Source organism: Podarcis muralis, chromosome 5 (genome assembly GCF_964188315.1).
Source record: "Podarcis muralis chromosome 5, rPodMur119.hap1.1, whole genome shotgun sequence".
In the NCBI taxonomy this organism is placed as follows: Eukaryota; Metazoa; Chordata; class Lepidosauria; order Squamata; family Lacertidae; genus Podarcis; species Podarcis muralis.
Genome location: NC_135659.1, coordinates 12,726,731 through 12,751,946, shown reverse-complemented (window position 1 = coordinate 12,751,946; position 25,216 = coordinate 12,726,731). Strand labels below are relative to the sequence as shown.

General features: G+C 44.7%; 1 protein-coding gene across 7 annotated transcripts in view; it reads right to left on the bottom strand.

The window, feature by feature from the left end:
- Positions 1-4,932: 4,932 nt before the first annotated feature.
- Positions 4,933-25,216, bottom strand: part of PBX1 (PBX homeobox 1) — a 236,359-nt gene continuing 216,075 nt past the window's right edge. For 4 of the 7 annotated variants that reach the window (XM_028732473.2, XM_077928284.1, XM_077928283.1 and 1 more), the window contains one exon: positions 11,387-23,111. In XM_028732473.2, coding sequence (XP_028588306.1) covers positions 23,019-23,111 — 93 coding nt within the window. In that variant the 3' untranslated portion in view covers positions 11,387-23,018. Of the gene's footprint in view, positions 5,251-11,386; positions 23,112-25,216 lie in introns of those variants that run through there. The other 3 variants (XM_077928282.1, XM_077928281.1, XM_077928285.1) reach the window with 2 other exon arrangements.

Below are 25,216 nucleotides of genomic sequence, written 5' to 3'. Positions count from 1 at the left end.
TTGTCACAAGCCTGGCAAACCTAGAACTATGCTTGATGATCTGATAAAAGTTGATAGTCTTTACTTGGACTTGGTTATTTTAACTCATGCGCAACTACACATTCTATGTACCCATTTTGCAGTTTATGTTTCTCTTGTCTGAATTTTTGCCTATTATCATTGTTCTCTCTGTTTTATGTACATTATAGAATGAAACAATAATAAACTTTTTCTGACAATTCTCCATATGAACATATTATGTGTCTTGCAACACACACACTCTCTCAGATCATTCTTCACATCTTGCAGTTATTGTAGTATATCTGTTTATTGCCAGTGTGGTGTAGTGGTTAAGAGCAGTGGACTCATAATCTGGTGAACTGGGTTTGCTTCCCTGCTCCTGCACATGCAGCTGCTGGGTGACCTTGGGCTAGTCACACTTCTCTGAAGTCTTTCAGCCCCACTCACCTCACAGAGTGTTTGTTGTGGGGGAGGAAGGGAAAGGAGAATGTTAGCCTCTTTGAGACTCCTTAAGGGGGTGATAAAGCGGGATATCAAATCCAAACTCTTCTTCTTCTTTCATTGTAGAGCACCGAAAACCAACATGGTGACTTTCAGCTGTTATGAACTACAACTCCCATCAGCCCCAACCAGCATATCCAATAGTTAGGGATGATGGGAGTTGTAGTCTCAAAGTCTGGAAGGCTCTACATTAGCTACCCTTGTTTAGAAGATTGCCTTTAAGCAGGGGCAGGGCAGATCTGACCAATGCTTTATATCTAATAGTTCATCCCATAAGCATAATATTTTCTGATTGTGAAACAGGAGCCCCCCTCCAAATCTGTTCCGCTGGGGGAAACCCCAGAACAGATTTAGGGAGTGCGGGTTGAGGAGGAGAAGAGAGGGGATTTAATAACTACCAATTCCATAGTCAGAAAATTCCATCAGTTCTTTTGCTGCTGAGATCAGATTTTCAAATGCCCTAACATGAATGCATTGTAGCTTTATCTTTTTAAAAAAGTACCACATTTATTTACTAGTTCTCTGAAAGTGTGGGATTCAGAGTCTTTCTTGCTCATGGGGCCAGGAGATGTTTACCAATCCGGAAGTGATTTGCAAGTGTGTTTGTGTGCGTGCGTGTGATTAAGTAATATGTAAACGTCCTTAAAGGGACGCAGGTGGTGCTGTGGGTTAAACCACTTGCCGACTTGCCGATCAGAAGGTTGGTGGTTCGAATCCCCGCGACAGGGTGAGCTCCCGTTGCTCATCAGTCCCTGCTCCTGCCAACCTAGCAGTTCGAAAGCACATCAAAGTGCAAGTAGATAAATAGGTACCGCTCCAGCGGGAAGGTAAACGGCATTTCCGTGCACTGCTCTGGTTCGCCAGAAGCGGCTTAGTCATGCTGGCCACATGACCCGGAAGCTGTACGCCGGCTCCCTCGGCCAATAAAGCGAGATGAGCACGCAACCCCAGTGTCGGCCATGACTGGACCTAATGGTCAGGGGTCCCTTTACCTTTACCTTTAAACGTCCTTAAATCTCTGTTTTCTATGCATCCCAGAATCCACAGACATAATCTAATACAGAGTTGTGCATTTAAAACTGATTTAACTAAGTGAGCCTAAATATGCTTAATTCTGTGTTGGATTGTGTCCAGTATTGAATTTTGAAAATCTTCTACATTTCACATTCCATTAAAAACTACCCAGTCTAAAACATGAAAATCTGTGTACGAAAAACATGAATCTGCAGGAGCTTTTTAGGGTTGAGTTAAGTGGACCTGCAGCGGAAGAGACCACTTCCTCTGGCAGACAACCTTTTGGGATTTTTGCAGTGGATGGGGAGAGACAATCCTGCAAAGGGCTAACAAGGCAAAGAGAATTAAGGGGAGCTTTAATTCCAAATGAGGATCATTTTGACAGAAGTCAAAGTCCCAAAGCCCCTCGAAATAGCATTCAGACATCCAAATCGCCCTGCAAAGTAAATTTCATATTAACAAGCAGAGAATCAATTTTAAATAACCATTAAAGTAATACGATTTCAAGCTTTAGGCAGTGGGGTTTGAGACACTCTTGGCAGTCAGTCTAGTCCACAAAACTCAGGGGACTCTTAAAACTGCAGCGCTTGAAGCGGAGAACAAATAACTTGCTCCTCCACATGTTTCTCTGGTATTAGGAGGCAACAAGAAACTTGAAACACAAAACTCCCTTCGCCTGGAACATATTGCAGGTTTCAGCTGCAGGGATGTGTCCTTGTTTTCTCCAACATTTTCCAGACTTTGAGGCAAGGCTATACAGATTAAAGTGGGACAGACGGGGGACAGCTCTCTCCAACCAAAAGCAAAGGACCTGTGGTGGATTTAAAAGATCTTCTAGTTACAGTATTTCAAAGCTTTATGGAGACTCTTGTCGTGTTATTGCAAGAGAGAGAAGCAGCAAGAAGCCTGGAGCATAATTCTGTTTCGGAACAAAATGGGTACTGTATTTTTCGATCAATAAGACGCACCAGACCATAAGACGCACCTAGTTTTTGGAGGAGGAAAACAAGAAAAAAAATATTCTGAATCTCAGAAGCCAGAACAGCAAGAGGGATCGCTGTGCAGTGAAAGGAGCAATCCCTCTTGCTGTTCTGGCTTCTGGGATAGCTGCGCAGCCTGCATTCGCTCCATAAGACGCACACACGTTTCCCCTTACTTTTTAGGAGGGAAAAAGTGAGTCTTAAAGAGCAAAAAAATACGGTAATTTAATTCTGCCGGCACCAAGAATACTTTTTAGATGGCAGCCTGAGCCTGGAGTTGCTGCTGGTGTTTTTGCAAGATGGTGGCGGCAGCAGAGACTGCTTGTGGTGGATGCTCTTTCATGTACCCTCTTCGTTGTGGAAATGTTGGCATGTTGCAAGCTTGGGAGAAGGGAGGCGTGAGCATTATTCGAAGCATCATCTCTGGATTGCAAGTCTGCACTCCTAATAGTCTTTCCCCTTGACTGAAGGGATATTGAATGCCGAGAACTAACAGTAGCAGCAGAGAAAACATGTTCCCCTCTTCATTTTCAACATTCTTGGGCACATGAAACTAACCACAATTACCTTGAATTTCTGCTTAACCCTCAAGAAAGAAGAGCATTTTCGCTGGCCAGGTTTAATTCAAATCCATCAAACCTCCTTTGGGGAAGGTTCTCAGGCAGGGTGGAAGGAGAAAGAACTTGCCCATGTGAAGACCACCTGGTGGAAACCATCAAACATATGGTTCTTAATTGTAAACTATATGCTGATCTCTGTCAGCAATTTCTAGATCAACTCTGTATCCCCAAATGGAAACCAGTGTTGGAGGTCATACATTTTCTATTACTGGGGAATGATCAGGAGCTCATTAAGTTAGTGGCTAAATATCTCTATTTGGTTTTTTGTCGTCAAAATACACTGCAGACGTCTGATCTCCCTGGAGACCTAGAGATGTGACGATAGACTGCTCTGCCTCCTTTCTTTTAGCAAATGTTTTGTGCCACTGGGGAAGTGGTAATTCTGTGTTGATTTGTTTTGGATGTTTGGATGTGATGCCAATAAAAGGTTTGATGATGATGATGATGATAATAGTCTTTTCTCAAATATTTATTTATTTATTGAATTTATATACCACCCTATACCCAGAGGTCTCTGGTGATTCACAGAAAAGATCACAATATATAAAATCAAAATAAGAACAATAACCCAATAACACTGCCCCCCCCCAAAAGAGCCACATTTTAGAATCATAGAATCATCGAGTTGGAAGAGACCACAAGGGCCATCGAGTCCAACCCCCTGCCAAGCAGGAAACACCATCAGAGCACTCCTGACATATGGTTGTCAAGCCTCTGCTTAAAGACCTCCAAAGAAGGAGACTCCACCACACTCCATGGCAGCAAATTCCACTGTCGAACAGCTCTTACTGTCAGGAAGTTCTTCCTAATGTTTAGGTGGAATCTTCTTTCTTGTAGTTTGGATCCATTGCTCCGTGTCCGCTTCTCTGGAGCAGCAGAAAACAACCTTTCTCCCTCCTCTATATGACATCCTTTTATATATTTGAACATGGCTATCATATCACCCCTTAACCTCCTCTTCTCCAGGCTAAACATGCCCAGCTCCCTTAGCCGTTCCTCATAAGGCATCGTTTCCATTTTAAAAGGGTATAGGATGTCAATCAGGTCGGCCAAAGACCTGGTTAAAAAGGAATGTTTGTGCCTGGCGCCTAAAGGTGTATAATGAAGGCACCAGGCGAACATCCCTGGGGAAAGCATTTCACAGGCGGGGAGCCACTGCAGAGAAGACCCCGTTCTTGTGTTGCCACCCTCCGGACCTCTCGAAGAGGAGGCACACGAAGGAGGGCCTCAGAAGATGATCTCAGGATCCAGGTAGGTTCATATGGAAAGAGGCGGTCCTTGAGGTATTGCGGTCCTGAGCTGTTTCTTGTTTTCTCTGTACTCACTTTGGAAGCTATTCATTGCAGGCCCAGTAGATTTTGCATGTGTTTGGACACGTTGCTTAAAACATGCCATGCTGAAAAGCTGCTATTCAAGATCCAGTTAAAATGACGGCCGCTCGCCTTGTTGCATGTCTTTTGCCAAAGGTCATGACTTTGTTTCAGTATCGTACCATTTAAACTGGAGCCAAAGCTAAGTATTTGTTCTTGCCTACAGCACTGGGCCATTGACCACGATTTTGCACAGGCTTCGTTTTCGTGCCAAGACTGAGGTGCCAGGATTTCACCACAGTATCTCTGGATTAATGGCTGGCATCCACTCTGAAGCCAAGAAGCTCTGTCCTTTTCTGCTGAGGAAAACTAACTACCTTTGAGGGGACAACAAGGGATTCTTTACATGGCTTATGGGTGGGCGAAGGATCAGGCAGTTGAAGGCTAGACTTATCTCAGGTTGCAATGAAAAACAAAGAGTTTTCAAACCAAACTGGTTCTTAGAAATACCTTAGACTTACTTTAGACATGAGTTCTTACAAGTTTTTGAGATGCCACCTGAAAACTTGCATAGCTAGAGGTTTTCTGACATGAAGTTCTCCAGATAATCCCCTCATTTGCTTCATCTTGACTGGGAAGGAAGCTATGTGAGATGGAAAGATAGGGGAGAATAGGAGCTGAACTTTTAACCTGAAATTGCCCTGGGCAAACGAGATGTGGAAGACTGTTTGCCAAGAAAATGTCAAGAGAACAGGAAGCAAGAAGCATGGCAAGAATAAGACTCTTTCTTTGTTCAATCCAGGCATTAAGGGAAGTGATAATGATCTGAAAGGGATAAATGAAAGGTAGATTGAAATTAATCAGTTACTGCTGCTTTTAATTAATTTGTATTTTAGTTGGTGTGAACTTCTTGAATATTCTTGAATTACGAGTGGTCTATAGATAAAGGTTTTTAAGTAAATAAAATTACCGAGATCCTGCCCAAAGAAAGACTTTCCAGTTGAAAAATCTCAATTATTAGCATTTTAATCTAGAGCTCTAGGCTAGCGAGCTTAATATTCCTGCTGTATTTTGAAACTGAATCAAGAGATGAGACAGCCATAGTGTTTTCCTGCCAGTTTGTCCCTGATCTTTCCATCCAACTGTTGTTTTTCTTCTGCTGAGCAACACACCTGGTATGCCGCACACTTGAACATGGGAGGTGGTCAGGGAAAGGACGAGGCAAAAAATAAAATAATAAATGGGCAGGGCAAGAGAATGAAGTGGTTTGCAGAGCCAGCCCATGTGTGCTGGTCCCGGGGGGAAGGTTACTGTTACCGTAGTCAAAGTTCAGTCCTGAGTCACTAGCCTGGAAATAGTTCACAAGGTGCGAGGCGAGGTCCGAAGCAGGGAGCCGGGCGGGGACAGGAACACTCGAAGATCAGAAGCAGGAAGCCGGGCGGGGAACAGGAACGCTGGAAGGTCAGAAGCAGGAAGCCGGGCGGGGAACAGGAACACTGGAGGAACAGGACTGGATGCTGGCTGAAACAGCTCTTCAATGACGACGTTGCTCCCGCAACCTGGGACCGGGCTGACTGGCCTTTATCTTCTCTAAGGCCAGGGGCGGTCCCGGCCCCCAGGAGCCCCGCCTCTCCTGGCCTTAAGGCGAGCACTCCTCCTGGGAGAAACCAGTTCCCTTCGCCTCTCTGCCCTAAGCCTCTGCAGTTCAGGAGAGGCTGAAGGGTTACTGGGCCCAGGGGGAGACTCACCTGTAGGCACTGAGTCCTCAACCACCTCTGGAGCCAGAATGGATTCACCTGGTGCCTGCTCCTGAGGATCCGGCACAGGTGCAGGCTCCTCAGAATCAAGGCCCTGCCCCAGTTCAGCCGGCCCTGGAGGCGGGGACTCCTGTGCAGGCTGGGATTCCTCCGGTTCACTCTCTGAATCGGATTCCCAGGCCATCACACCATGCAGGAGGCAAGGAGAGGGGACTGCCTTGAGCAGCAGGATCCACAGGGGCAGAAGATCCCGATGTAGATCTTTATTCCCACCCCCTGTTCCTGATGTAGATCTTCAGTCACCTCTTCTTCCCTGGTGGGGAGGGGGAGCACCATTTCGTGGTTGCCTCAGGTGCCAAAATGTCTTGCACCTGCCCTGGTGGTTTTGCACCTAACAGCAGGTCTATGGCTTAGTTAGCCTTAATGTGTGAGTTTGTTGACACCAGGAAAGGAGATGGTGGCTGCTTGGTTCCTCCTCCAGTCATCTTGTTGCAGCTATGGCAGAGGCATGGTTTGGCGTGTTGTCCAAGCCCAGGATCATGGTTTATAATAATAATATAATAATAATAATAATAATAATACATTTTCATTTATATCCTGCCGTCCTCAGCCAAACCGGGCTCATGGCGGCTATCAGCAAAGTATATAATACATTAATTAAAACATAAAAGCAGGGACGTGGGTGGTGCTGTGGGCTAAACCACAGAACCTAGGACTTGCTGACCAGAAGGTCGGCAGTTAGAATCCCCGCCATGGGGTGAGCTCCCATTGCTCAGTCCCTGCTCCTGCCAACCTAGCAGTTCGAAAGCACGTCAAAGTGCAAGTAGATAAATAGGTACCACTCCGGCGGGAAGGTAAACGGCGTTTCCGTGCGCTGCTCTGGTTCGCCAGAAGCGGCTTAGTCATGCTGGCCCCATGACCTGGAAGCTGTATGCCGTCTCCCTCAGCCAATAAAGCGAGATGAGCACCGCAACCCCAGAGTCGGTGACAACTGGACCTAATGGTCAGGGGTCCCTTTACCTTTACCTAAAATCCAGCAATCGACTGAAATACAGCTTAAAATCAGATTAAAATCAGAATAAATCAGATGGCAACCCACAATTTATAACTGCAGACAAACCACAAATCATAACCAAGGTTTGCAGTTTGTGGTACATATGGAGGAGCAGGGGCTGATTTAGGGGAGACTGACCAGTTGCGTCACACGGAGCCTCGGGGGCACTGCAGGGGACGTCACAACTATGATGAAGAATGGAAGGCGAGAGGTGGGGCGGACCCCAAAATTTGAGACCCCAAGGTCTGCCACCAGGAGGAGACAAACCAGCAGCTCTGTTTCAGACAGCACACCAAGTCAAACTGTGCCTTAGCTGCACAGCAGCAGAAGGACCAGAGAGGAAAACTCTCTCCAGGAGTTTTCCTCTCCAGGAAAACTCATGCTCAGGCATTCATTCTGAGCCATGCTTTGCTCTTATCTTCGGAGCAAACCGGCTCGTTGTGGTTGTCTCATCTTCTAGTTCTCAGCAATATCGAAAGCAACATGATGGCCAGAAACAATTGCAGTATAGAAAACTTTATGGAATAATGCAAAACATGAAAACTATCAAACTGAAGTCTCCGAAAGTCCTTGAATAAGTCACGGTGCCAGATTTTACTTGTATAGCTTTGTATAATCGGCAAATGTCCAATTCTGATGTCCAACTCTGAACTCTGCTGCACAGTGTTTCGTTCAGTTCTTCAGTTCCAGAGTATTTTTCATTCTCATGTATATTATATCAATTCGAAAAAAGATTAATGAAGAAATTACACATCTTTCTAATTACGAGTGTTTGTTGAACTAATTGGCTGATGAAGAACTTTCAATGTTGCTGAGTTGTATTTTGCAACACAGGGGTTTGTTTACTCACCTTCTAGTTCAGCTGTGAATTGAAAGTTGCAGGGGCATTCCTGAATTTTCAGCTGGTGACATGACTGGGCAAGCCAAACTAATTATACAAGAGAGCCGGTGGGGCATAATGGTTATCAAGTGTTGGACTAGGATCTGGGAGAGCAGGGTTCGAATCCCCAATAAGCCATGAAGCTCATGGGATGACCATAGGCCATTCACTGCCTCATAGTTTAACGTACCTAACATGGCTGTTATGAGGGTGAAATGGCGAGGACAACCATATACACCACAATGAGATCCTTGGAAGATAAAATGTGGTGTATATATATATGTAATACATAGATAAATAAATTAATAAACAAATGATATAACAAATGTAACAGATTATCAGGACAATGCACACTACTGCAAAGTGCGAAATTAACTACCGTATTTTTCACTCCATAAGACACACTTTTTTCTTCCTTAAAAGTAAGGGGAAATGCCTGTGCATCTTATGGAGCAAATGTGTGGTCCCTGGAGCCGAATTGCCCAGGGGCAAAAAGCAGATCGTGCTTTTTTTTTTTTTTTTTTTTTTTTTGAAAGAGGGAAGTGGGTGTTGAAACAAAGCCACTGATCATTTGCCGATCGGGGAGAGAGATAAGGGACGCTAGAGATAAAGGAGGCTGCCTGGGAGGGGGGAGATAAAGACAGCAAACTTGCAAAGGGGGGGGGGGCGGAGGAAGACCAAAGCAATAAGGAGAGAAATTAGAAGAAAAGGAGGAGCAAAAATTCTGCTTCAGCTAAGGAAAAGACACTACAGTAAGGCAAACAAGAGGGAAGGGAGTGTTGAAAGGAAACAGCTGATCAGTGGGATCGGAAGAGAGATAAGGGACGCTAGCGGAGGCTGCCTGAGGGGGGGGGGGAGGTGAAAGCCCATGGATCCTCAGGATTTTTGCATTGGGTCACCCCAAATTCACCCCCAAATTCACCATCAGATCACATAGCATGTCCATGGCTACAGCCTGCACCAAAAAAAATCACACACCCACTGTTATGTGGGGCTGCAATGGTGCAAAAATGTGGTTGCAAAGCACGGATCCATATGGATCCTCAGGATTTTTGCACCGGGTCACCCCAAATTCACCATCAAATCACGTCTGTGGCCACAGCATGAACCACTAAAATCATACATCCACTGTTTCGCTCAGAATATATATTTTTTTCTTGCTTTCCTCCTCTAAAAACTAGGTGCGTCTTATGGTCAGGTGCATCTTATGGAGCGAAAAATACGGTACGTTACCTGTAGGCTTTAATCCTTCTAGCACCTGATGATTACTTCTTAGAAACCCAAAGTGATCAGAGATTGAGAAGACCATCTTTTTCTTGGGACCCCATCTCCCCCTTTGGCATTGTAAAGCCTTTCTTTTAAGATGCATACATCCTTGTGCATTCTGAAAGTATTTGCAGCAGCCCTGACCTTTTTCACTGCAGCAATGGCACTTTGCTCTTAAGGTCCATAATCAGGCATTTCAGTCTGACAGTGAAAGCGAGACCAACTATTTCTTTGCTGGTGCTTCCAGCAAATGATCCCTGAGTTAACCCTGTGTTTGCTGCTTACAGAAGGGCAGGCTGCGTATCAGGAACAGCTAGTGGGAGGGGTGTTGAAAGAGAGACACTGGAAGGGCTGGGGACAAGAATACTACCCAGGTGCATGTTTATTGTGTGCAGAATGAAACAAGGCACTGCTAAACAAATGGACTTGCTGATCAGAAGGTCGGCGGTTCGAATCCCCACCACGGGGTGAGCTGCCGTTGCTCGGTTCCCGCTCCTGCCAACCTAGCAGTTCGAAAGCACATCAAAGTGCAAGTAGATAAATAGTTACCGCTCCGGCGGGAAGGTAAACGGTGTTTCCGAGCGCTGCTCTGGTTCACCAAAAGCAGCTTTGTCATGCTGGCCAGAAAAACTGTCTGCGGACAAACGCCGGCTCCCTCGGCCAGTAAAGCGAGATGAGCACCGCAACCCCAGAGTCGGCCACGACTGGACCTAATGGTCAGGGGTCCCTTTACCTAAGCAAATGGAAACTGGCCTTGCAAACAGGGAAGAATTGGAGAGCAACTCTGCTGCCATAATGAGCTTGGTGTAGGGTTGCTAAAGCTGAGCTGTTTCCCCTCAGGCTCTGTACCCTTAATTGTAGCCTAAAAGACAGCCATTCAACAGGTATTGCTTATTTTGCATCTCCAGATCTTGGAGGAACCACGCCTCTTAAATCCCTGGCTATCATGAAATTGCTCCAGGCACTTTCTTTGACAGAAAAAGAAGTTGGCATTGAAGTAAGCAGGGGAGAAATACTGGCTTGGGAATCCTAGATTCAAAACACATATTTCTGGAACCTTTGTGATTTATTTATTTGCAAAAATGCTTCTTAGGGTAATGTGAGAGATAAGTTGAATTGAAAACCTTTGTGCCTTTGTAGCACTCCATTCTCCAGAGACCTGGACTCCACATTGTCCTCAATTCTGAAGGCTGGGTTGTTGGTTTTTTTGTTAGTTCGTGAGTCCAGAGGTATGGAACAGTTGTCATGTTGTCATATTTCTTCTTGGGTTCATTCATTTATCCTGGCTATGCAAGTCTCCATAAAACATCCAAAGTTTAGCCACTCCCTAATACTGCGACTGCATTATTTCCTGGGTGTTCTGCGACTTAGTTCTGCAGGAGTGGTGATGTTAAAGCGTTCTGAAAAAGTCTTAGGACTCTGTGCAATGTCCTTTCATTTCAATGGAAATAGCTCCTGAAAAGGTTCCCAGAAATTGTCACTATTGGAAAAGGAACTGGAACACTGGCTTGCTCGGGTGATGAAATAGATTATTTATTCTTATTTTTAGCTCACCCTTTCCTGTAGGTTCAGAGCATTTCAACAACTGTAATCAAATTTTAAATTGTGCCTGTTTTAAAATGGCTTCTGGGTCCTCCTGTAAGAACTGATTGCGGTTTCCTGTAAAATACCAAATGGCTGTGCTTTGCACGTAGAAGTGGAGTTCTCCAGGTGGTAACTGAAAATTAAACTAGACCCTGTGATAATCATGTGTTTTATAATTAATGTTTGCTTAGATGTTTTCCTTTTCTAATTTGATGCCGATACTAAGCCAACTTCCATATTGCTAGAAACAGCTGCCATCCTCCTGGGGGCACGATGGGCTGCCCCCGATTTGGTTCGGACCCTTATTCTGCAGCGCTGGGTGGAATGGAGAACCATACGGTTCCTGCCTAGTATCCAATTATTAAATTGTGTTAAGAATTTAGGGTGAAAAAATGATTTTGTGTGCAAGAAATACACCACTTTTGCAACAAAAGAAACTATTTATTTGGAATATGCATTACCAGTACAAATCAGGAGACTGTAAAACCTACACCTTGTTAGTATTATTATAGAACAGAAGAGTTTCAGTGGGAATTAAAAAGACAGAGGCCTTTGTTTTTAAAGGAGCAGAAAAGCTTGATGTAAATCAAAGGAAATGCTTCCTAGGGTTTCTACGGGGAACCTACTGGAAACAAAAGAATGAAGACAAAGCAATTCAGAACAAAGCAGGGTGTCTTTACACTCAACAAAAGGGCTCGTGATAAGCAAAAACAATGTATGCTATAATACATTTTTGATAATAGCAAGGGTAATAATATTTTCAAGAAGCTTTAGGTAAAGTTGCATGGGAAAAACAAGGGACTGATACAAAGTGTGATGTGAAAAGTTCACAATAAATGGCAAATAAGGAGGCCAATTTTACAGTGCCAATTTCTGAGGTGCTAAATTGTAGCTCAAACTGCCTTTGCAAAATTAGCTTAGTTCTGCAAATCCTTTAAAACACAGTATCATCAAGGACAAGTTATGGGCTCTTCCTTACCGCAAGAAAAAGTAATGTCTGATCCTGCCTAAAACACATTTGACTCCATAACTCCATGATCCCATTCAAAGAAGAAATGGCAGCTTCAGTGCTGATTTGAGAGAGATACCATCTTTGACCAAACAAAGTTTAGCTGGGATGAGCACCACTTTCTCTGTGCCATGTGAGATAGATGACATAGACTCTTGCCAGATTGAGATTTCATCCTGACAGACTATATACAGAGTCATCCCACATATAGAGTAACAGTGATTTGGGGCTGCCTTAAATCTGGAAATAAGCGAGGCTTAGGCTACCATACATTCAATGAATTTGCCTTCCAAATGTGGGCCCCGATTCTGCAAATCTGCTGGATCAGCACCGTTAGGGCTAGTTACAAGGGGGGCAGTATTTGCTCACCTAACAGAGTGGGTGCATGCCTAGCGAGGCTTGCTTTTAGTAACAAAGTCAAAACCACTTCCAAATACTGTGAAAGTTATTTCAAAGAAAAAGAAAAACTTCAACCTGACCCTTCCTTGCTAGTGCCTTTGGTCTCCCAAATATCCTCCCCCCTCTTAGAAGAATTACCAGCGGTGGGCAACAGGAGCTGTGGCAGTGCAAGCGGGGGGGGGGGGGGAGAGTAGGCAAGGAAGTCTGTTTCCTACCCCTCTCCCACCCCCCAATACTTTGGTGTTGTTGCACCAGGATGAACAGCACAGTGGTCCATGGAAAATGCAATTCTCACAGAGGCTCCGGAGGGCCATTGGTTCTGTGACCCACTGAATAGAATCATAGAATCAGAGATGGAAGGGGCCCAAGGGTTATCTAGTCCAACCCCCTGCAATGCAGGAATCTCAGCTAAAGCATCCATGACAGATGGCCATGCTTAAAAACCTCCAAGGAAGGAGAGTCCACAACCTCCCGAGGGAGACTGTTCCACCACTAAACAGCTCTTACTGTCAGAAAGTTATTCCTGATGTTTAGTTGTAAGTTGAAGCCATCGGTTCGAGTCCTACCCTCCAGAGGAGAAAACAAGCATGTTCCCTCTTCCATGTGACAGCCCTTAAGGTATTTGAATATGGCTATTGTATCTCCTCTCAGTCTCCTCTTTTTCAGGCTAAACATACCCAGCGCCACCAAGTGCTCCTCATATAGCTTTGTTTCCAGACACTAGATCATCTTGGTTGCCCTCCTCTGCACAGTAAGCACACCAAAAGAACACCAAGTGACTAGATTGGGAGAGGGGGACAGATGCTCTGCTTTTGCTCTCCTTGGTGCTGAAGCCACCATCAGTGGCCCATAAGTCTAAAGGGAAAGTTGAGAGAGGGTGTTACGGGAGTGGGGAAGCCAGAAATGGTGTCGATTTTAATCCAGGCATCCCCAACCTTCGGCCCTCCAGATGTTTTGGACTACAATTCCCATCATCCCTGACCACTGGTCCTGTTAGCTAGGGATCATGGGAGTTGTAGGCCAAAACATCTGGAGGGCCGAAGGCTGGGGATGCCTGTAAATTTAATCTGAGCTGGAGAAAAATGTTGAGATTTGTAAAGTTCACCTCGTTCTTTTCCCCAGTGACAAACTGTCAAGCTAACAGGTGAGTTAAGCAGCTAAGTGAGTTTGGTAGCAGAGCAAGGAGACTAGGGCAGACTGCCCTTTGATCCAACCAATCTCAAGCTCCCAAGTAAACTCACTGGGAAACAACATGAACAGATATGCAGTTAGAAACCCAGAAACTGTGCTGGGGTTTTCCTGCCAGCGGATTGCACTGTCGTATGTACGGCTGCCTGCCTGCTGGACAAAGGTTGTGGGTGAAGCGAACCCTAGCCTTTAGGTTTGTTCCCTTGATGCCAAGATGGCTGAGCTGGAGGAGCAGAAAGAGGGGCAGAGCAGTTGGTGGCAAGGCCTTCAGGGACATGATACCTGTGTCGCTCTCCCAGGATGACAGCATCCCTGCTATCATGAAGAATGAGCGTCTCTGGAAAGAAGGCCAACACTCTGAGGAAGACAGAAACGATCCCTTAGAAGGGACCATTTCCTTGGGAGATGAGCAGTTCTCCTCTCAGGCTGAGGATATTCCTCTGGGTGGGGTGAAGGGATCTTGTCAGTGGGCGATTCAACCATTAGGAACACAGATTGATGAATGCGAATGCTCATGATTCAGGCTGGCATGAATGACATGGGGAAATGTTGTCATGAGGACCTGGAAGTGAAATTTAGGTTGCGGTGACGATGTTGAAAGCGAGAACCTTCAAGGTAGCTTTTTCTGAAATGCTACTGGTCCTTCATGCAGTGGTGTGGCATGGGATGGGGGAGGGGTGCAGAGAGTGCTATTAACCCTCCATGTCCTGCCCCCACCTAGCACATGGCATTTGCCTGTCAGCTGACGGGTGGGAGCAGGGGGACATGAAGGGTGAAGAAAACCCTCTTCACTCACCCAGAGACTTGTGCCCCCCTCCCAGATTCTGCGCCCAGGGTCACAGCCCCCACACTATGCCCTGAATTCAATATAAATGTGTGATTGCCAAGAAAATCTAACACAGTCACATTTGACTTCAACATAGGAAGCTTCCCCAAAAAGATATTGGGAAGAAGGAACTTGGCTGCCAAGAGGGTCAAATCACGCCAAAATGATTGGGAGTTGTTTAAAACCACAATATTAGAAGCTCAGCTATACTGTATACCACAGATTAAGAAAGGTACCACCAGAGCAAAGATAATGTCAGTCTGGTTAATGTATGGTTAGCGAACAGAGTCAAACAAGCTATTAGACTCTAGTAATTAAGAGTCGAATCCCCGTGGCGGGGTGCGCTCCCGTTGCTCAGTCCCAGCGCCTGCCAACCTAGCATTTCGAAAGCACCCCTGGGTGCAAGTAGATAAATAGGGACCGCTTACTGGCGGGAAGGTAAACGGCGTTCCGTGTGCTGCTCTGGTGCCGGTTCGCCAGAGCAGCTTCGTCACGCTGGCCACGTGACCCGGAAGTGTCTGCGGACAGCGCTGGCTCCCGGCCTCTAGAGTGAGATGAGCGCACAACCCTAGAGTCTGTCAAGACTGGCCCGTACGGGCAGGGGTACCTTTACCTTTACCTAATTAGAGACAAGACAGCTTTCTTTAGAAAACGGAAGTCTTCGCCAAGTGAGGAGAATAAGAAGGAGCAAAAACTGTGGCAAAAGAAATGCAAGCAGACAAAAAGGAATGCTAAAAATAACAATCTGAGGAGCACATTGCTAAAACATTAAGACCAACCAAAAAAGTAAATAATTAGTAGCAAGGGACTGGCTAAGGAGGCTGTTGCACCTTTGAATGGCAAGGGCATCAAAGGTGAGCTGGAGGAAGATAAGATGACAGAGAAGCAGAATGAATTACTTGCGTCTACACATGGGCAGATATAGGGCAAATACTGTGCCTGAACTGGACTGACTTTGGATCCATTTAACAATGTGATCCTGTGAAGGCTGAGGGTTTGCTCCAAAAAAGAATTGGGCGATGAGAAAGTTAAGAAGAAAATCCAAACTTTTGAGGGGCAAGGGCTTACAAAGAAAGCAGGAAAAAGGTTCTCTCTTAAATATACTTGCTCAGCTCTGCAACTATTCACCTACAACAGGGCACCATTTCTCCCCACAATGTCATGACGTAGCGTCACTCCAATGGGAGACTGTGAGAGAAAATGGCAGCCCCGAATGCAAATTGTTTCAGATTGCATTTTTAATGGAAAATGCTCCCAACACCTGAAGATCCCTAGAATTTCTCCTGCCCCATGAGAAAATGGCTGAAATCCCCTCTCTCTGTTTTCCAGAATGAGAATGGGATCATGAACAATGAATTTCAACAGGGACAAATGTTAAGATCATACACTTAAGACATGCAAAAGGGGTCTTAGTGGACCACACACTTCACATGAGTCAACAGTGTGATGCAGCAGCAAAAAAACCCCAATGCTGTTCTTGGCTACATCAACAGAAGAACAGGGACCTGATCATATTATGACTCAATTCTGCCTTGATCAGACCCATCTGGAGTCCTGTGTCCCGTTCTGGGCACCACAATTTAAGAAGGATATTGACAAGCTGGAATGTGTGCAGAGGAGGGCAACCAAGATGATCAAGGGTCTGGAAACCAAGCCTTTTGAGGAACCGCTGAGGAAGTCAGGTATGTTTAGGCTGGAAAAGAGGAGACTGGGAGGAGATATGATAGCCATCTAAAAGTATCTCGAGGGCTGTCACAATGGAGGATAAAGAAAGCTTGTTTTCTCCTGCTCTGGAGGGTAGGACCCAAACCAAGAGCTTCAAACTGCAAGGAAGGAGATTCCAACTAAACACCAGGAAGAACTTTATGGTGAGAAGAGCTATTTGACAGTGGAACAGACTCCCGCGGAAGGCGGCAGGCGCTCCTTCCTTGTTAGTTTTTAAGCAGAGGGTTGGCATGGATGCTTGAGTTGCATTGCAGGGAGTTGGACTAGATGAAACTTGGGCCCCCTTCAAACTGTACAATTCTATGCACAAGGGGAGGTAGACATGCCTTTAATCTCAACTCATCACGAGAAATATAGTGTAATGATGTCGTGGCGCTACGTCGACAGAAGAGTTGGCTACATTGCAATGCCAATCAGCACAATTAAAGGCCACTGCTTTGTTTTAATTCTGAATGGTGTCTGTGTGTGTTTGTGTATGCTCTTGTTGCTAAGGCACTTGGGCCAATACTTTCTGTTTCTTGTTTGTGTTTTGTACTGTGGGGATTTAAATGGCATAACAGGGAGCATCAACCTGGTTGTCTTTAGCAATGGGACACATCTGGTGATATATTTATGTAAAAGCGCTGAAGGAGGGGCTCCACTTTTTGAGAGGCCCCCGCCCTTCCCAGCTCAGCTCTACTTAGTTTTAATCAGTGCTTTTCTTCTGGAAAAAATGGGTGCTGGTACTGCATGTCCTTGAGCACCCCCTGAATAAAACATTGCTTTTAACCTTATCTGCTGCATTGTAATTATAATGGCGGCTGTCATGTGTGTTTGGCAAAGTGTTTATTTCTTCATCTGTGATCCCAAAACTATGTTCCTGGCAATTAAGCTAAGCAAGATAAACTTGCAAGTGTTTTACTGCCGGGTCACACCGAAGAACAACACATTAACTTATTTCTGCTGCTGGAAAAAGCTCGCCTGTGAATTAAGACTGACTAGGACCTGCAGCCAAGCCATTAGCATCAGTACTCAAAAGAAAGGCAGGATGAAACTAAATGTAAAATCTGCCGTTTAATCTTAAACACTTGAGAAATGTAGAGTCTCAGTGCTTCTTTGAGCATTTGAAAACTGGATTTCTGCTAGATTGCAATTTAAAATATATTATCTTGTTTCATGAGCATTTCAGCCTTGGGTAGTTGGTGTGGCCTGGAGTCAGGATTTTGAAGGCTCAAGTGAACCCTAGTAGATCAAAGTGAGGAACTTTGGGTGGCTTATTATTATTATTAGTAGTATTAATAAAATTTCTATACCTGCTTGCCTATCACCCCTGACCCTCAAGGAGTTAATATAAGCAATATGGCTAAGTGATGCCTAAAAGGAGATACTGGGGTTCACATATCTCAGAAACCTCTGACCTTGAAACCCTGTTCAGCTATGCAATTACATGTAATTAATGGCACATGATAGCTCAGTCGGTAGAGCACGGGACTCTTAATCTCAGGGCTGGGGGTTCGAGCCCCATGTTGAGCTAAAAAAATTCAGCACTGCTGGGGGTTGGACGAGATGAATCTAATGGTCACTTCCAACTCTGCAATTTTATGAATCTATGATGCAGAATGGGGGCTGCACACATTTGCCATGCCCTCCACGATCAAGTCCTCACCCCAATGCTATCTGTAGGTTTGGGAGGATGTCTAGAAGAGGGCAACCTGCCAACGTGCATTGGTTGGCCCTATGAGCTGGAACCCTGAGCACTCAGCAACCTGCCCTGATACAGAAATCCTCCCAACCACATGGATTGCCACAGGGACATGACAGCTCAAGGAGGAGGAGGAGCCTGGGTAGCCCGGTTCTCAATCGAGTGTGCTGCCCACTAATCCCAGATGAGGTTACTTAGAGGTGAGGGCAAGGCACATTGTAATCTGTGTCATTATTACTTGTTTATTCCAGAACTAAGTCCCTGGATTAAACAGGTTTTCAAGGGCTCACTTGAGATGACCTAGGCTCACGGTGGCCAAGAAGATGGAACGTGGCAATAGAAGGATCTTAAGTCCATGGAATGTTCAAAATTGTCAGGTATGGATCTGTGTTAGAAACTGAGATATGAAATCTAGGAGCTAAATGGCACCTTAAACCTTGGTTATTATGGGCACAACAACGGAATGTCTAGGCGCTTTCTTTTTTTATAACAAGAATAGAAAGCTGGAAATGAATGAACCGCAGCTAAAATATTATGTTCTTTTTTCGCATGGTCTAGTCCTTCCCCTGCCCACCCCCACGAATATTCTTGAGAGGGTCTCTTCTCCAGTCTTCGGAGAGTAGCTGGAAGTGGAGAGGCAGTAAAAGGTCCTCCTTTCCTTCCACTCTGCAGTTTTTATTTGAAATCTTAGGCGCAGTACTGCGCCCAGAGCTCAGAAACTGCTTGCGCCAATGAAATTCCATGTTGCAAAACGCACCTAGAACAATGGGAGTTTCGAACACTGGTATGGATAGGAAAGGATTTGCATTTTCACCCAACAGGCAGTGGATTGAGACACAGGCCCACCTTTGCTTTTCAAAAAGGCTATCGAAGAAAGCCAGTTGTTGGGTAGGGGTTTAGATTTCCCAGGACTGCTGAATTTCATCCTCATTAGGGAGTTCCATGCAGCAGTCCTCAAGAAACTTGCTTCATAATCTTATTCAACAAATCATTTCAGCAATCACAGACTGAGGTTTAAGTGAATTTCAGGCATGTACTCAAATGTTTTGCTAGGGTCCCACCTTTCAAATTCCATGCTCATTTTTGTACTTTCACCTTCAGCTTAAGCAACGAACTGATGTATAATAATAATATTTTTATTAAAAGAACAAATCATGCAAATACAGGGGAAAATAATTAGATGGTTTTTTTTGTTTTGCTTTTTGCTAATGAAGCTTTTCACATCACTTTGAATATAGTAAAAAGGTTTAAGGAGTGAGGAAGCAGGGAAGATGTTTTTTCCAAGGCCATAGTCTGACAAAAAAACAAAATTGAACCGAGGGTCATGCCCTGTTGAAATGAACTGGAGCTGCGCAGGAAATTCTGTGGTGCAGCTCCCCTCCATGTCCGTGGGGCTTGCCCTGGAGAATCTCCCAGAGGATTGGGCCCTAAAATAAAAGCTCCTTCAAATAATGCAAAACAGAGAATGGAAAAGAAAAATAACTTCTGGCTTTCAAAGTTAGTAAACATAAAGTATTAGATGTACCTCTTATGCTCACTATTCCAACCATTATTAAAAGTTTTACAAAATGAATTACTGTCACTTTTTTTAAAAACATTGTGTAACAGGAAATGAATGTGCACAACTCTACACTTTTCTAGCATTCTTGAACTAATTCACAAATGCATGGAAATAATAATAATAATAAAAAAATGGAAACAAAGGAAAGGTGAATGTAGGTAGTTTGGTGTTAAAAACTATACAGGTATGAAGCGCTTGTTTGCCACAGTAAAGACAGGATGGGGGGGCCTGTCCTTTGATGCGTGCCATGAGGGTAACTTTTTATTTTATTTTTATTATAAACACTATTAAATTCAGACTGCTTTTTTGGTTTTTTTCCCTTTATCTGAATATACAAGAACATTCATTATCAAATGTTCATTATCATCAATACTACAAAGAACGAGACACAAATCGCAAGAAACAATGGAAAATGTTAATAAAGCTGAAAGATTTGAATTTTTTAATTTTTTTAAAATTTTTAAGTTTTTTTTTAGTTTCTGCAGTTTTAAATTTTTTTTGTTTTTGGTATCGAAGTCGGGGTTTTCTGGGCAGAAAATAATGAAGCAAAAGTGTATGAGAAAAAGGCAGCTCACAGGTAATCAAAATAACCAATATTAATAATAATCAATATAATAATAAAAATAAAAATAGTAAATCTGGATATGCAGAGAACCACTACCAGTGTATGTACCATTAAGGAGTTAGTACCGTATACCATGAACAGACCAGAAGGAGGAAGATATGTTGTTACAGGCAGATAAATGCAGATCCATTTATCTCCCCTGTCTCTACTGCCACACAAGTGAAATGATAAAATTCAGATCCTTGTCCAGTACGAGGTTAAAGTAGTGAATGTTACTGCACAAGACTATCCACCTACACATTTAAATGGGGCTTGAATAAGATTTGCTTTCCAGTGAATTATGCCTCTTGTTCACACATTACAGCCGATGATACAATGGTCCACATGAACATTGCAAGGAGAGATACGGAGTAAAGAGCACACAAGAAACGCAGTTAATCAAAACTATGCTAATTACATCAGGAAACTGAATACAGGCATTCGCACTTCCTAAGAGGTATCAACCACCTCGGGCAAACAAATTGTAGTGCTCAATTGGCTTTAATCTCAAGTGCGTCCAGCAGGTCAGGGAAAGAAGGGCTCGATGGAATAATGTTCTGACTCGTTATAGGGAAGCTTCATAGAATGTTCACAAGAAAGGGAAGGGTAGGTTTCTGATGCTGACACACCCTGCAATGCTATACACACTTGCATGGGAGTAAGTCCTATGGAATTCAGTGGGACTTGCACCTGAGTATGCATGCACAGGATTGCACGGAGAGATGCACCAGCAAAATCAGCTTCGCCCCTCCTTAGCAGCTACAAAGCCCTGAGGTGGGTGGACCAGAGATCTTTGGAGCATCTCAGTCTTGGCTTTTTCAATTTGCATTGATCAATCTCGGCTATTTGCCACCTCAGTCTTCTTTTCTCGGATGATCACAACATAGACAGAAGCCCCCTAACTTCACACGCACATTAAGCATCCCAATAACAAGGGGCAGGGAGACTTGGGAGTGCTAAGGAGCTTTGATCTTCATGAAGTGATCTTGAGTGTGCTGCTCTAGAAAACATCAAAACCACAGCTTCAACCCACCCTCTTGAGAAGAAGTGCCATCGTAAGGCAACAGATGTTGGGCCAGAGGATGCAATTCTTGAGGCTCTCGATTGCTTCCTACTTCTTTGACTTGCCACTAGCATGCAATGGCCCATAGTTGAGATTGTTTTGTATCTCTTCATCCCTCCAGACGTGTGAAAGAGCACTTGAGACATATTTTCACAGCCTCCATACCATCAAAGGCCCAAAACACTTGCATATTTCAGGCTGTCTGGCATACAATCCACTGGGAAATGCTTGTGAGCAAGCCTCATTGAAATGTCTGTCTGTCTGTCTGTCTGTCTGTCTGTCTGTCTGTCTCCCTCTCTGCCATCTGGGCCAACTACCTCTTTTTGCTTTGTGGGAGGAGGGCTTTGTCTGAGAACAGGTAATAATTTAAATCCGGCATGCAAATATCTTTTTTTCAAAATTTGCTAGCCAAAGAGATATCTGTTTTAAGGGTTTTTGTGGGTCCAATATGCAAGCCAAACTAGTCTGCCTATTTCCTTATTATTTATTTTTCCACTAGGAAAATGGCAAGTCAAACTATAATTCTCTTTTTCAAGATCAAGACATCCGTAACCATTTTAGCAAGAATCCATTCACAAACCTGTAAGTAAGGTGTGAAGCTACACAAGCCCAATCCCTGTTTATATGTGCACCAGTAAAATACAATGTGCATCCTAGGACCTTAACATCAGGAGCTGGGCTCTCACTTTCCTCTCCCTCTTAACAGATTTTTTAAAAATATATAATTTGAATACTGCTTATATGCCAAAATGGCCTCTAAGCAGTTAAATGGTAAGATAAGAGTGTATTCAGGGCTGTGGGTATGTTGCGATTTCTGCAGCTTCACTGTGGAAGTCCAGAGTTGGATGCCTTGCTTAGAATGTCGCATCTCGAAAAGTTCAGATGTCGTTTTTTAAAAAGCAAGATTCTAAACAGCATGGCTGTGCACAAACACTAGGAAGGATGTGGGCAATAGCTGGATAAGGCTCAGAAATATGAGGGTAAAATGCTGAATGCCTCTGTGCTGTGCATGGCTCCCATCGCTCTGCCCTTATCCAGTTTCCCCTACTTTCCCCTAATTATTGTAAGCTTTCCTACAAAACGCCTAAGCATTTTCCCTGCAAATCTTTAAAACACAAATATTGGAACTGGAATAAATTATGCAAATTGACTTCATTTGCATTGCTTTATTCCAAGCACCAAACGTGAATTTCCTTGGTGCGAAAGCATGCGCAGCCCTAATTTTACTGTTCTGGGGTGGTGGTGCGGAATGGGAAACAGCGGCAGTGACCAATGGCAGGAGACGTGACTGGGGCTTGATACAAGGCACAACGGGATGGTAAGAAGTAGATCTGCCCGCATTCTCCTGGTCATCTTGGTTACATTGTGGCATGTTGTGGACATACCTTTGCAGTACCCGAATTGCATTTATCCAACCTGTAACGGGGAATATCCTGGAAGGCAATTTCATCAAGGGTTCAGGGTCTTAAGAAGAACAGACAATTGTCCTTACATGGAAGAGGAGGAGGAGGAGGAATGGCGCCCAAAAGGCCAGGGGAAGGGCTTAGGTGGCTCCTGCAAAGAGGTAGTGAGAACATCAGAGAAACAGAAGGAGGTGGATGCCAGATAGGCTGGAGGGAGCTAAAGGCTGACTCCTCAAAAGAAAAAGAAAAAGAAAATATCATGAAAATGCACAAATACTTCTAGAGGCTGTTTGTTTCCTTCAGGTTGAAAAAATATTCTGGTGTGAGAGAATGGGCGATGTAAAAAGGAGTAAAAGGAGAGGTGGCTTCTACCCAGAAAAGAAAGGGAAGAGAGTATAAAGTAGTGTCCAGATTGGCTGAAAAAAAAGCATCCCAACCGAGAGAAGAGAAGGAGACTCTTGCTGTGTCTGCCGATCAGCTCTGGATCCAGCCTGATGGCGTCAACATTAGGAGAGAAAACCCCTCCCTTCTCGGCCCCCACTTCTGCCAGGTGGAGGGTTGGGGGCAGCCAGGGATGCCGGATTGCTGGGAGATCAGTTGGAGGTATCAGAGTGAACGCTGCCAGGGCCTTCTGTGGGGGAGGTCACTGACGAAGGAGTTGTAGCATCCTGCCAGCCTCCATTAGCCTAGAAGGAACAGAGAGAGAGCTGTCAGTCACTTTCACAACAAGGGGCTCAAACCCCCAAAAGCCTTCCCAGCAGGAGCTCCCCTCTCACTAAGGTGACCACGGCTGTTGTTAAGGTCCACAATGCCTATGCTGGGATCAGCCGCATTAGTCGTGGGTGACAGTTGCATAAAGGATGACAGTTACCGTATTTTTTGCTCCATAAGACACACTTTTTCCCTCTTAAAAACTAAGGGGAAATGTCTGTGCATCTTATGGAGCGAATGTGTGGTCCCTGGAGCTAAATTGCCGAGTGTGGCACACTCCTGAGCTGCTCTTTGGGGCTGGCGGGGGAAACCCAGTTTCCCCCGCCAGCCCCTACAAGCTGTGCAGCGCTCCTTCTAGCTGTTCTAGCTTCTGCCTTAGCAGGGGCGAAGCCTCCTCAGGGCAGCGGGGAGCCTTCATCCCGCTGCCCTGCGGAGGCTTCGCGCGGCTATCCCTGGCTTTTGCAGGAGGTGTGTCTTATGGTCCGGTGCGTCTAATAGAGCGAAAAATACGGTATTTAAAGGTTGATCCAAGTAAGAATAACTCATTTTCATGGAGCATAAGCTTCCGTTGTTAGTCTACTTTGTGAGATGCTAGAAGTGGAACTGCAAAGCAATATAAGCCCATTAACAAAATGTTGGTTCTCAGTAATGCTCACTTATTTTTGGAGGGAGTGTAGCACATGTTGCACGTGATAGCGTAAGATACATAATAAGCAGTGCTTTTTCCCGAGAAAAATAGGTGCCGGAACTCACCATGGTTACAGTAAGCCGCTGGGCGACTCAGGGAAGCCCTAAACAGATGCCGGTTTGACACTGCTGTGCTGACTGCCCATGGAGGTGCCAAAATCTACAGCAAGCTGTGTCCCTAGCTGGTTTGGGCATCTCCCCTGGTTCTGGTGCAGGTCAAATAAATGTGCCCCAGCCTCCCTCATTCTCTTAGATTCCGATGGGTGGCTAGGGCAGCTCAGAAGGGCCCTTGCACTAATGTGTGCAACGATAGAGGCCTGGCTGGAAAGCTTAAAGCCTGCTGCTGTTATATGGGAGATGGATTGAAGAAAAGGAAATATGTCTTGGCCCTGCCCCATAGCTTGACCAATTGGGGCTAGGAGCAGCTAGGAGCCTGGTGCTCCTCGACTCAGATCTTATATACCTGTTCCATGAATGCTAGTTCATAAATTATTGAAATGCAGCCCCCGCCCCCCAGAAATCCAGAGTGAGAGTATCCCCAAGAGAAGGCATGGGGAAGAGCCCAGCATCTCTCTAGAGACTACAGACGTCCAACCAAATCTCATTGCTAGGCCATGACAAGATGGGAGCAGTAACCTTACTGATTCTCGTTCAGGGCCATGGTTGAGCTCACTCAAGAGGGCGTACACACACCTTGAGCGCAGGGTATGCAAGAGTTGTTGTTTTGTTGCTGATCCAGTTTAAAAAGGAAATAAAGCTCTGGACTTTGCTATCTCAAAATCTGCGCCTCATCTTCATTCCCCATTGTAGTGGACAAGTATATTATCTCAGTGTGTCAAAAAGTGGTCCAAAGGATTGTGACAGCCATATCTAACCAACCAAGGATGCTAAATCTGTAACACGAGAATTTTCAAATGGTTAAGCAGCCTGCACTATAAGCTAGGGCGCAAATTCACTAGAAAAACTCACTAAAATAGCCATTCATTTCTCTCTCTCACTCACTCACTCACATATACACAGAGGGACTTTCATATTTTGAAATCCATGCTTTCAGTTTTTGTGTTAAAAATATACAATTTTAAGATTTCAAATGCATGTTGCAAATTCCAAATATATCTTCCATTTTGGAGATACACATCAGGCAGGTGTGTCAGGGGTGCCAACTTGAATAAAATATGGGGCGGGGCTTGCAGGTAAGCCCTGCCCCACATAATTGATCAACTTTTGGGGGGGCGGCCCCCTCAAATATTTTATGGGGGGGGAGAGACCCCTCGGCCCCCAGGAATTAGCTCCTTTGCTGTCATTTGACAATTTAGCCTCCCCTCCCCAGGACATTTTTGGAACTAGAATATCCTGCCTGCCCTTAAATGCAAATTTCCAGGAGGAACATTTA